Below are 12,593 nucleotides of genomic sequence, written 5' to 3' on the forward strand. Positions count from 1 at the left end.
CGCAAGCATGCTGAGACTGCGTTTGTGGGTGGTTTATGTTCTCTCATGAGAGCATGACCACGTTGGCATGTTGTCCATCTTGCCTTTCTCGTAAAGGTTTGAGCACTCAGCGTGTCGTGTGCCGTCAAGTTTGACAGCCATGATCACTGTCTGATATGCCTGGCAGCTTCCGGATGGGATTACTGGTCCTTCTCATGGGGGACCCAGCGTTTCATTTGGGGCTCCAGGGGAGGATCAGATGTCGCTTGCTGCATCAGAGAGAGGGATGTTATGCTTTGGAAATGAAGATTATGCTGAGCTTCCCATTGTAATGGTGTGTGTGCTCATGCTGAATCAGATTCAGAGTTGACAGCTATGCTTTCCCGGGTTGTAGCGCAAGGGACCCGTTCTAAGTGTCGGCTTGCTATGCCACTCCTGCTGGGCCGTGTTGTATTACAAATTTATTAAATGTTTAATTTAGGTTGCAACAGTAAAAGTTGAGTACATTGAAGTTAGCATTTTAAGGTTAAGATCACTGGGACTCTCACCTTTTGTTCTGCAAATGGCTCTTGGAGCCCCAGCCCCAATAGTTAGGCTGATTGGATTAGCATATATGTGTTTGAATAGTTATGCTGATTGGATTGAGACTGGTAACACGCTGGAGTCTAGGGCGGTTCCTTAACCTGTATACTTAATTTACATGCTTTGTTCAACCTCAATGTAAATCTTCCCCCTAAATGTATATAAAAGTGCAAGGCAACTTTCTTTAGATTAGACTTGATGATGAAGAACTACAGACATGATGAACTACAGACTTGGAAGAATAAATCTCTTCTGCTTATAAGATCCATCTCAAGTCTCCTGGTTTTTGCTTCGATTAAGGAATAAAAGTTCCCAACAGCCGGATATGTGCATTTATTTGCTCCTGTAGAGATCCCCAGAAATGGCTAACCCTGTTGAGTTGAAAAATGGCATTTTCGTTTTTGGGCCGAAAGAGAAAAAAGGCAGAAAATATGCCGCCCCGCCCCTCTCCTCCGTGTTCAGCAATCAGGTTTCACTCTGGCTCAGCATGTTTGGTGACTTTGCGAGCGGCTCCGCTTTCGAAGATGCACAAGTTCGAAGCGTGTTCCGCTGTGTGCGTGCACTGTGCTCTCCGGTCTCTGTTCGCAGTGCGTTCTGCAACCTCCGTGTGTGTGTGTGTGTTGCGCACTCTGCTCAGTCACTCATGGCCCAAACGCATGTATCGTTCATGCTCACCGGAAAGGCAAAGTCCGCTAAAAACGTGGCGACATGAAATTTCTCTGGACTTGTTTCTTTTTGCAATAGCCCTACTGTGCTGTAACATGGTGTGTATAGCCGTGCAGGGGTGCATTTCCCAAAACCATAGTTGCTAACCTGTTAGCAACTTAGTTGGTTGGCAATGGGAAATTGCAATTTTGGGAAACGCACCCCTGGGCAACGCTGGTAAATTTACGCCAGACTCTTGTTCACTGACCTCTCCCTGCTATCTGCTCACATGCTCTGATGATAATAGCTTTTTAGGAATACTTTATTTTGATAATAGGTAAAAAAACAAATCTGTTAAATATGATTCTGCTGCATAGAACTGAATGATGAATAATATATTGATATTAATATATTGATATTAAATATTATTTTAATATAGGCCTATTTTCTGTCAAATGTTTGTGTTACTTGAAATAAAAGTGAGGTTATTCCTTTTTTTTCCCTTTTTTTTCTTAATTCAGATTAATTAAAAAGTTTAATAATAATACATCACAATAAAAAAAAGTCATTTTCGGTTTTCGGCCACGTGCATCCAGAATTTTCAGTTTCAGCCCAAAATGTTCCTTTCGGTGCATCCCTACATATATATCCCTACTCAGTATATACTAGGCATGTGCCGCGATCAAATTTTCATGCTGCGATTAATTGATTGAGCTTTTATCACGGTATACGGTATTATCACGATATTTTAATTGCTCAAAAGAAATGGATGGATTGGAAAAGAAAAGAAAAAAAAAAACTTGCATCACAATAGGTGTAATTGTGATTGTCAAAACATTTGGTAACTAAACAGAATTTTACACAATTTTCACGATTTCAATTCAATTCTTGGGATTTGATTTCAATTTTGATTCAATATTGACTCTTTGGATAAATAATAGGTAGGCTACAGTAGATAGCCTACATGTTCATTTTTCTCAAGAAAATATATATCTCACATAATGCTGTAAACATACAGAGAGCCCTGTCAGCTGGTATTATTAAAGGTTAAAAATTAACAAATTAAATTAAATATAATTTGGTTTTATGACACAAGTAAAAATATAATACAAATGTAATATAGTGCACATATTTAGCAAAATACTCCTCTCTATAGCTATTCTTTCTAGTCAACTAACGTGTTGGTCATTAAATGGCTTTCCTGAGGTAAATGTAACGTTCTGTGACATAATTGTGCACCTGCAGTTTTATTGACATTTCCGTGGCTGAAAAACACTGATTGATCGATATTATGAGGCATAATACCTTTCGGTAAGTTGTACTGTATCTTTAAATAAAAACTAACAGATGATCGGTTTGCTTGAACTGAGGCGCTACAGCGATCTGCCACGTCACATTTACAAGCACCAAAACGGTATTTATTGTCTGAATTTCGTAATAAAATGGACAGAACCTGAGAGCTGAGAATTGTTTTCATATCATAAGTAACCTGCTCTGTCTAGTCTGTCGGTGTCAGTGTCCTCTTTGCTCCGCGATTTTTCTCTGCGTGAAAAAATGGATGTGTGGCGCAAGAGCGAGTGAAAAATGTCGATTGCGTGAGTCTCACCGCGAATGCGTAGAGTTGGCAGCCCTGCTTTTAGAAGGGGGATAAATCGTCGGCAGCGTCCCTCCTTCCGCATGCTTCTTCTCCATGTGAGGATTGTTTACATTACACTAGAGTGCGCACGGCGCCGCATGCACACAGTGCTTCTACATGTGGGGATTGTTTACATCAGTGTTCGCACGTGTTTCGCGCAGCATATACCCAGTGTTTAAGCGGTTGATGGAAAATAAGCGAATGCGCGTTCTATAAATATAAATTCTGATCTATTATTTTTCACGGTATTTTGACGTGCCCGCGATAACAATATCGTGCATATTCATTACCGCGATTTATCGCATTACCGAATACCGGCACATGTCTAGTATATACCCGCGCTGCGAGGCAGAGCAGCTGATGCAATTATCGCATGCCAATGGGCATTGGCTCGGTTAGGTTACACTATAAGTAGATTGGTCTCACAAAGCAATCCTCAATTCGTCGGTCAGTTCCACCGTATACACTCACCTAAAGGATTATTAGGAACACCTGTTCAATTTCTCATTAATGCAATTATCTAATCAACCAATCACATGGCAGTTGCTTCAATGCATTTAGGGGTGTGGTCCTGGACAAGACAATCTCCAGAACTCCAAACTGAATGTCAGAATGGGAAAGAAAAGTGATTTAAGCAATTTTGAGCGTGGCATGGTTGTTGATGCCAGACGGGCCGGTCTGAGTATTTCACAATCTGCTCAGTTACTGGGATTTTCACGCACAACCATTTCTAGGGTTTACAAAGAATGGTGTGAAAAGGGAAAAACATCCAGTATGCAGCAGTCCTGTGGGCGAAAATGCCTTGTTGATGCTAGAGGTTAGAGGAGAATGGGCCGACTGATTCAAGCTGATAGAAGAGCAACTTTGACTGAAATAACCACTTGTTACAACCGAGGTATGCAGCAAAGCATTTGTGAAGCCACAACACGCACAACCTTGAGGCGGATGGGCTACAACAGCAGAAGACCCCACCGGGTACCACTCATCTCCACTACAAATAGGAAAAAGAGGCTACAGTTTGCACAAGCTCACCAAAATTGGACAGTTGAAGACTGGAAAAATGTTGCCTGGTCTGATGAGTCTCGATTTCTGTTGAGACATTCAGATGGTTGAGTCAGAATTTGGCGTAAACAGAATGAGAACATGGATCCATCATGCCTTGTTACCACTGTGCAGGCTGGTGGTGGTGGTGTAATGGTGTGGGGGATGTTTTCTTGCCACACTTTAGGCCCCTTAGTGCCAATTGGGCATCGTTTAAATGCCACGGCCTACCTGAGCACTGTTTCTGACCATGTCCATCCCTTTATGACCACCATGTACCCATCCTCTGATGGCTACTTCCAGCAGGATAATGCACCATGTCACAAAGCTCGAATCATTTCAAATTGGTTTCTTGAACATGACAATGAGTTCACTGTACTAAAATGGCCCCCACAGTCACCAGATCTCAACACAATAGAGCATCTTTGGGATGTGGTGGAACGGGAGCTTCGTGTCCTGGATGTGCATCCCACAAATCTCCATCAACTGCAAGATGCTATCCTATCAATATGGGCCAACATTTCTAAAGAATGCTTTCAGCACCTTGTTGAATCAATGCCACGTAGAATTAAGGCAGTTCTGAAGGCGAAAGGGGGTCAAACACAGTATTAGTATGGTGTTCCTAATAATCCTTTAGGTGAGTGTATATCTCCATTCCCTTCTTCAGGGAACGAGGGTTACATAAATAACTGAGACATTTTCTCATGATTTCAGTTTAGACAACACTAGTATAAAAAAAGCTTGAGAGGGTCTAACTTTCACTTTAAAAGTGTTGTCACTAAAAAATAATGAGAGGTATATTTTTCTTATGATTTGTTTTGCTATATTCTTCCTATTTACAGTATTAAACACACATTTCTTGTGTTTGTAGACGGTGAGGTGATTCTGGAGAGTTCTGTTGATCCTGTGATTGAGGGAGAGACTCTGACTCTACACTGTTTACATCGATCTACAAACTCCCCGATCCTCAGCGCTGATTTCTATAAAGACGGATCACTGATCCAGAATCAGACGACAGGAGAGATGAACATCACTACTGTCTCAAAGTCACATGAGGGTTTCTACTACTGTAAAACAGAGAGAGGACAGTCACTCCACAGCTGGATCTCAGTCAGAGGTCAGTGATGATCAGTGATGATATTATTGTAATATGATCATACAGTATGACGTCACTCACGGACAGATCTGTGTGTTTGTCATGTTCTTCAGTCTCAACAGCTTCATCTTCTCTTCTGGTCATTGGTGTGTCTGTAGGATTGAGTGTTTGCTTGTTGTTCTTCATCTCACTGGTTCTGCTGTGGAGACACAAACACAAGAAAGGTGTGGAGCAGTTCATCACATGATATGAATTATTAAACCACATGAACAGCAACAATTGGAAGATACAGTTTCTGAATCCTAGACAGCCACTGCATGTTTATTAATAAATGAGCAGTTAATGCATGTAATCAGATTATATGTGAGTGACAAAACTCTTACAGTGACCATAATGATCTTTGTCTCTATTGTAGATCAGCACTGTAACATTCAACAGACATCAGTCCCGAATCCATCTGGAGAATCTCAAGCGTTAAACTCTCCTCTGCAGTCTGGTCAGACGCAATCACAAATGATTTAAAGGGATAGTTCACACACAAAAATGAATTCTGTCATCATTTACTTTTATGTCATTACAAACCTGAATGATTTTCATGCTATTGAACACAAAAGATGTTTTGAAAAATGTCTCTTTTCCCCGTGCATTAAAAGTGGTCCGATGTTGCATGGAACCCAACATTCATCAAAATATATTTTTGAACTATCTCTTTAAGCTTTATGTATTTTTTATTAAAAATGTTTTGTTCAAGACTGATTTTACCTTTTGTCCTCAAAATGTTTGCTGTCAAGCAGATTCTGATCACATTTATGGTAATGTGATCCCAGCGAATAAGAGAGACAAAGGTGGAGTATTAAACGTTATATAAACACTTATTATTTAAAATCATCAAATATCATTCATGTCGGCTTGACTTGTTTGTTTTAGAGCCGCTGGAAGACGTCACATATTCAGAGGTCACTGTTAAGAAAAACATATCCGCGGATAAAGGTTAAAAACCCTCTTCAATAGAGTCATTAACCAATAACATTGACGGTGTCTGTTTTTATATTGCATAAAATATGAATAAATATTTTCATGAATTAACTATTTTTCTAGACGACACCATGGCAAAGTCTAATAATGTGATGTACTCAGAATTCGGAAAAAAAGTAAAGAAAAGCAAAGGTGAGATCCTGTTTTTCCTGAAGTACAATATTATTTGTCCAGCATGTTCTGAATAATCTGATTTATTTTCTGTTCTGTATTAGATATTAATACTGCAGGACCCAGTGATTTGACTTACGCACAGATCAATATACAGGACACAAAGAAAAGCAAGAGCAAAGGTAAACTCTCAACAAACTGCATCTAAACACAACTGTCTGAATGAATCACATTTAACTAGATATAATATATAATGCTTATATTCAGAAAAGAGAACCGTTACAATCATTAACAGAACTGATAAAGACCTTCATTTTGGAAATGTAACAACAGTCTCAACAATCCCACATTTACTGAAGTGAATAAGACTGATAATAAGAGTCAGATAATCGAGCTGGTGTTCCTCATGACAGGCGCTGGACTTGCTGATGTTCTGATTGAAATGAAATCTAAGGAGAATCAAAGAGGATTATATTGCATAAAATATGAATAAATATTTTCATGAATTAACTATTTTTCTAGACGATACCATGGCAAAGTCTAATAATGTGATGTACTCAGAAGTCGGAACAAAAGTAAAGAAAAGCAAAGGTGAGATCCTGTTTTTCCTGAGTTACAATATTATTTGTCCAGCATATTCTGAATAATCTGATTTATTTTCTGTTCTGTATTAGATATTAATACTGCAGGACCCAGTGATTTGACTTACGCACAGATCAATAAACAGGACACAAAGAAAAGCAAGAGCAAAGGTAAACTCTCAACAAACTGCATTTTACAGTTTTTCTCCATTGGTTTGGCTCATTTCTTGAAACAGAAATTACATTCTCAAGATCATTTGGCAAAACAGTCTTACAGTTCAGCTCAACACGATAGCTCACTTGCAAAAGCTCATATCTCTCCCAAAACTGTTCACTCATGCTTCAAAACTAAATTCCTTTCCCATATAAAGAGTCAGTGCCACGAAAATGGCAAAGATCCTTCTCAATTGCTTTGGCTCATTTCTTGAAACAGACCGGACGTTCTCAACACTCTTGGTGCTTTTGCCAAAATAACGTGGATGGTTCGGCACAACACCATGGTTCACCTGCAAAAGCTAATATCTCTCCCAAAACAGTTCACTCATGTGTCCAAACTAAATTTCCTTCTCATTTAAACAGTCAGTGCCCCCAAAATGCTTCGTCCCTTTGGCATTGTGTAAGCACTGCAAGTCAAAATGTTTAGATGTTTTGTCACTATGGCAGAGGACCATTGAAATATCCCTCATGTACACCTTTCAGTCTTAGTACAGTAACCATTGTCAATGGTTACTGTACTGTTTTTGTCTAGCTAACAGAATACAATTGTGTATAAAAAAAAAGAAAAAAAAAAGAAAAGAAAAAAAAAAGGAAATAGGATTTTAGGGTAAAGGCCCTTTCACACCGGATGCGTAACGAAAAAGCGAAACGAAAAAGCGAATAGTTCGTGTGCGAATAGTTCGCATCAAAACCATTCACATCAGCCGCGACGCGAATTTGCGACGTCTGTGACGTTCAGAGAGCTTCAACATTCCCAAACTTTCGCGCGAATCGCGCCGACAGCTGAGAAAACATGGACACTTCATCATCATCATCATCATCCAGTCATAGTCATAGCATCCAGTGAAGACGAGCTTTTCATTTTATTTAAAAGACAGAAAAGAAGGTTTTGGGTGCACCCAATCTTACAGAACAGAGAGTCTGAAGGGGAGTAGGCCTATGTTTATGTGCAGTTTTTTTTTTTTTTTTTTTTTTTTTTGCGTCTTCAACTAAACACAGTGCGTTTTGTAATGTAACTACACATTACATGTTACACACGAAGTAAGTAAGTTAAAAATCATTCGACTAGAAACTGTAGATATCACACAAAGAATGTATAGTATACTAAAAGCAGCCCTAAATAGTCTCACTACATTTTGTTAACTTACGTGTTCAAAGTAAACACGGTCTCTGTCTCTATCTTTGACGTATAGTGTTAGCTTTGTATCCCAAATGTAGTTTGGCCTGCTAGCCTACACAGCACAGGACTATATGACTAAAACTATCACACAACAAACTCACAGTCAAGATAACCGAGTTGGTTGGCAATACTACGCCACACGTTGTCTTTCAAATCGTTGTCCTTGTAGTATGTGATTGGCTGAAGCATTCTTTCGCCGCAAAAGTAAAAAAAAAAAATCGACATCGAAGCGAATAAAATAAAAGTCGTTTTTTCGCCGCGGCGCATTCGCGTTCGGTGTGGAAGCACCCATTACACAAACAGCTGATCGAAAAATAAAACCATCGCGCGAATGATTCGTGCGTCCAAATCGCGTCCAGTGTGAAAGGGCCTTAAGAGTAGCCTCCAAGGTTTGACATCACACATTGCACTCATACTGCCAAGGAAATTGTAACCATTATCATTCACACATAAAGTAACTTCCATACATCAGAGTAAAAAGAAAATGTATACAGCATAATATACTGTAATATAAACACACAAACAAAAAACAATGACAATGATCTGCAGCCTACAGTGCTGTAAATAAAGCTGGAGTATCACAACTAACAGTTCTTCAGTGGTCGCTGTCCTCACCCTCCCTCTCCTGGCCACCGTCCTCCTCACCCTCCTGGCCATCCACACGCTGCTGTCTGTCTGGCCACAGATTCTCGTCCACATCACAGCATATATTCTCCCTTGTGATGCAATGAGGGAAGAAACGGCGTGCATGTCGCAACCATCCCCTACACTGATCTCCTGTAATATCCTCACATGGAGCAGGGACCTCTGATCTTGAGCCTGATGCTCATACACTCTCCACCTCCAAGCGGAGGAATACTCCTCAATAGGATTGAGGAAAGGAGAGTAAGGTGGTAGGAACACCATGACCATCCTTGGATGAGTAGTGAACCAGGCCCTGATGAGCGGGCCATGGTGGAAATTCACATTGTCCCATTCAATGACATATTGTGTGGTAGGTGAGGCCCTACGAGACCTCTCTCATTTTCAGGGATCAAATCAAAATGAAGGCAGTCCAAGAAGATGAGCTTCTGTGTATTGTATGGGCCAAGACTGGGGATGTGAGTGGCCACACCATTCTCAGATATGGCAGCACACATAGTTATATTGCCCCCTCGCTGGCCTGGGACATCCACCGTGGCCCGGTGGCCAATAATATTATATGGTATATATATATATATATATATATATATATATATATACACATATATACATATATGGTATTCAAGGTATTATGTTCTTGACTAATTTTGACAATTGAACAGACTATTGTGCATGTGATGACTTATACAATGAAATGACGCTGACACGATTTGGAGCGAACAACCATTAGACTGAGATTCAACAATCAGTTTAGATCAACAAGATCTATTCACTTGGAAAATTGTGCTAAATGTAGGCTACCTGTACTTAATCATTTGCAAAGATGTACTGAGACTTTGAGACATGTACTTAGACATTAGCAATTTGATGAAATGAATGATAAATTCAATTCTGTTGTGAACAATTGCCAAGTGGTTTGGAGGTTTGTCCATGTTGTTTTGAGAATGTAATTTCTGTTTCAAGAAATGAGCCAAACCAATGGAGAAAAACTGTAAACAAAACTGTCTGAATGAATCACATTTAACTAGATATAATATATAATGCTTATATTCAGAAAAGAGAACCGTTACAATCATTAACAGAACTGATAAAGACCTTCATTTTGGAAATGTAACAACAGTCTCAACAATCCCACATTTACTGTAGTGAATAAGACTGATAATAAGAGTCAGATAATCGAGCTGGTGTTCCTCATGACAGGCGCTGGACTTGCTGATGTTCTGATTGAAATGAAATCTAAGGAGAATAAAAGAGGTAAAAAATATGCTCTGAAATATTGTCTTCAACAGGTTACAGATCATGTGAAAATAAAATATATAAAACAATATACAATATTTAAACAGCACCTGCTAATAAATGTTGATTGTGGTTTGAGAGGTTCTGTTCTCTCTTGATATAATCATGGATTATCAGTTATTATTGTAGTTGCAGATGTAAAGTGTGTGTTTATTCTCTGTTTCTCTTGTTCACTGTCAGGGAAGAGCAGCGAGTCTGGAGACACTTTATACTCTGAACTCAAGAACAACACAGATAGAGGTGAGAGAAACAGAGTCAAGCTTCATCACTGTTAAAGTTGAACTATTAAACATTAATAGATCAGAATGATTCATAAAGTCATGTGGATCATTGAGGAAGTGTGAAAATCTCATCAACATTTGTGTTCTTCAGGTGCTGATGCTGGAGTCGGTGATGCAACGTATGCTCAAGTTTTAAGGAAGAAAGGTCACAAAACCAATAAAACACGTACGATTTTTCATACAAGGATTTTACAGTCACTTACAAGAAGTTCACAGTTTGCACTTTCATGTAGAATATAAATCTGTTTTTAGTGATTCCGTTCAGTTATTTGTGAGGATCAGGTTCATTGTGATCTTAAAACTGTAAATCATCAACAGCATGAGCTCAAATCAGAGCTTTTTATCGTCCACATTACCTGGATAATTCATCATTCTGCGTTCTCTTTGTAAAGGTCCCTGAGAGCAGTGAAGAAAACAGACGGAAAGAGAGAAACACCAGCAGAAGTAATGAATCTGAGTCAACTGCTCATGCTGGACTGAAAGAGAACTGCACTGTATTATCTGCACACATATTATATAAGCAAATGTAAAACATTTTCTCTAGTGATGTCATTTTCGCAATTTTTGATGGGAGTCTTACATTCGATTCTTTTGTACATATTTTTCAGCTCAGAAATATAGCCAGATTGCGCACTATGCAAATTTCTCGGTAGCTGAAAAGCTGATAAACTCATTTGTTGTCTCTCGGATTGATCACTGTAACGCCATTTTAGCCAATGTTTCTAAATCCACATTTAATAAGCTCCAGTACAAAACTCTTCCACCATGGGATCCGGACTGGGACCAGGACATGCAACCCTATTACTCCTGTTTTGGCTCTCGCTCAGGTTCAGTGTCGATTTTAAAATGATGATGCTGGCATTACATTGGCTCCTCATTATTTATCTGCACTGTTAACCCCTTCCCCCCCGAATCACTGACTCCTCACGGTCTAAATCATTCACTGTTCCACTCAGACCGATGACATCTTTAAAGCTCAACTCAAGACATCTTTTTTTAAACTAGCATTTTTTGATCTTTAAAACAAAGTCCAATAGAAGAGAGCGTATCTTAGGGAAACGTGTAGAGTTAAGGTGCTCTATAGAGTTTGTAATAGTCCATCAAAGAAGATTTTAGGATGACCATGGCACTCTTTCAAATTAAAAAAGCCTTGATTCAAAAAGCCTCTTATAGACTTTTAATTTGAAAGAGTGCCATGGTCATCCTAAAGTTTACGTTGATAGCATTTGTTGATTTTGACTTTTATTTTGTATTTATTGTGCAGTGTTTTACTTTTTTTCTGTACCGCGCTTTGAGAAGCTGCTTTTAAAGTCGCTCTATAAAATAGTTAATTATTATTACAATTGGCCATTTATGTTTAACACGTTACCTGTCTTCTCTAATAGGGCCTGTTTTTGCAAAGACTATTATTTTTTCTTAATCTTTCATAAATGCTGTTCTTTCATTCTTTCTTTTATTTGTTTCATACTTTTCTTTTCTTTTTTTTTTTTTGCTGCAGTTATTAATTAATGAAGTGTGATTTATATGTATTTTTTGCTGCAGTTAATTAATGAAGTGTGATTTATATGTATTTTTTGCTGCAGTTAATTAATGAAGTGTGGAAATAGATTTTTTTTTTTGTTGTTGCAGTTAATTAATGAAGTCTGAATTTGTTTTGTTTTTTGCTGCAGTTAATTAATGAAGTGTGAAATTTGATTATTTTTTTTGTTGCAGTTAACTAATGAAGTGTGAAATTAGATTATTTTTTTTGTTGCAGTTAACTAATGAAGTGTGAAATTAGATTTTTTTTTTTTTTGCAGTTAACTAATGAAGTGTGAAATTTGATTATTTATTTATTTTTTGCAGTTAACTAATGAAGTGTGATTTTTCTTTTTTTTTGCTGCAGTTAATTAATGGTGTGAATTTTTTTTTCCCTGCAGTTATTAATTAATGAAGTGTGATTTATTTGTATTTTTTGCTGCAGTTATTTAATGAAGTGTGATTTTTTTTTCTTCTGCAGTTAATTAATGAAGTGTGAAAAAGATATACAAATGATTTTCTTTGCATGAGTTTTTCACATTTGTTACAATTTTTAACTTAGATTGTTGTTATTCTTATGAACAAAAGCAATGACCATGTTTTAAACAGTTTCATGGGTGTTTTTCAGTGTGTTTTCATTTCATTTCATTTTATTTTGTTTCGAACATATTACAAATAAACCAAGAAAATACAATATAACATATATAAGTTGTAAACAAAACAACAAAATAAACATAATATTTGAATAAATAAC

At 38.0% G+C, this 12,593-nt stretch overlaps 1 protein-coding gene across 1 annotated transcript in view; it reads left to right on the top strand.

Moving 5' to 3' along the window:
* The window catches only part of LOC309493192 (obscurin-like), a 404,602-nt gene extending 392,030 nt beyond the window's left edge, over positions 1–12,572 (top strand). Inside the window, exons 25-37 of the mRNA XM_082162312.1 lie at positions 4,755–5,000; positions 5,093–5,203; positions 5,395–5,475; positions 5,774–5,824; positions 5,907–5,969; positions 6,078–6,146; positions 6,230–6,307; positions 6,648–6,716; positions 6,800–6,877; positions 9,945–9,998; positions 10,221–10,280; positions 10,413–10,487; positions 10,714–12,572. Of these exons, the coding sequence (XP_082018438.1) occupies positions 4,755–5,000; positions 5,093–5,203; positions 5,395–5,475; positions 5,774–5,824; positions 5,907–5,969; positions 6,078–6,146; positions 6,230–6,307; positions 6,648–6,716; positions 6,800–6,877; positions 9,945–9,998; positions 10,221–10,280; positions 10,413–10,487; positions 10,714–10,721 (1,043 nt within the window). The 3' untranslated portion in view covers positions 10,722–12,572. The remainder of the gene's footprint in view (positions 1–4,754; positions 5,001–5,092; positions 5,204–5,394; positions 5,476–5,773; positions 5,825–5,906; positions 5,970–6,077; positions 6,147–6,229; positions 6,308–6,647; positions 6,717–6,799; positions 6,878–9,944; positions 9,999–10,220; positions 10,281–10,412; positions 10,488–10,713) is intronic.
* The last annotated feature ends 21 nt before the right edge of the window (positions 12,573–12,593 follow it).

The sequence above is a fragment of the Leuciscus leuciscus genome (assembly GCF_965113295.1).
Source record: "Leuciscus leuciscus genome assembly, chromosome: 2".
NCBI lineage: Eukaryota > Metazoa > Chordata > Actinopteri > Cypriniformes > Leuciscidae > Leuciscus > Leuciscus leuciscus.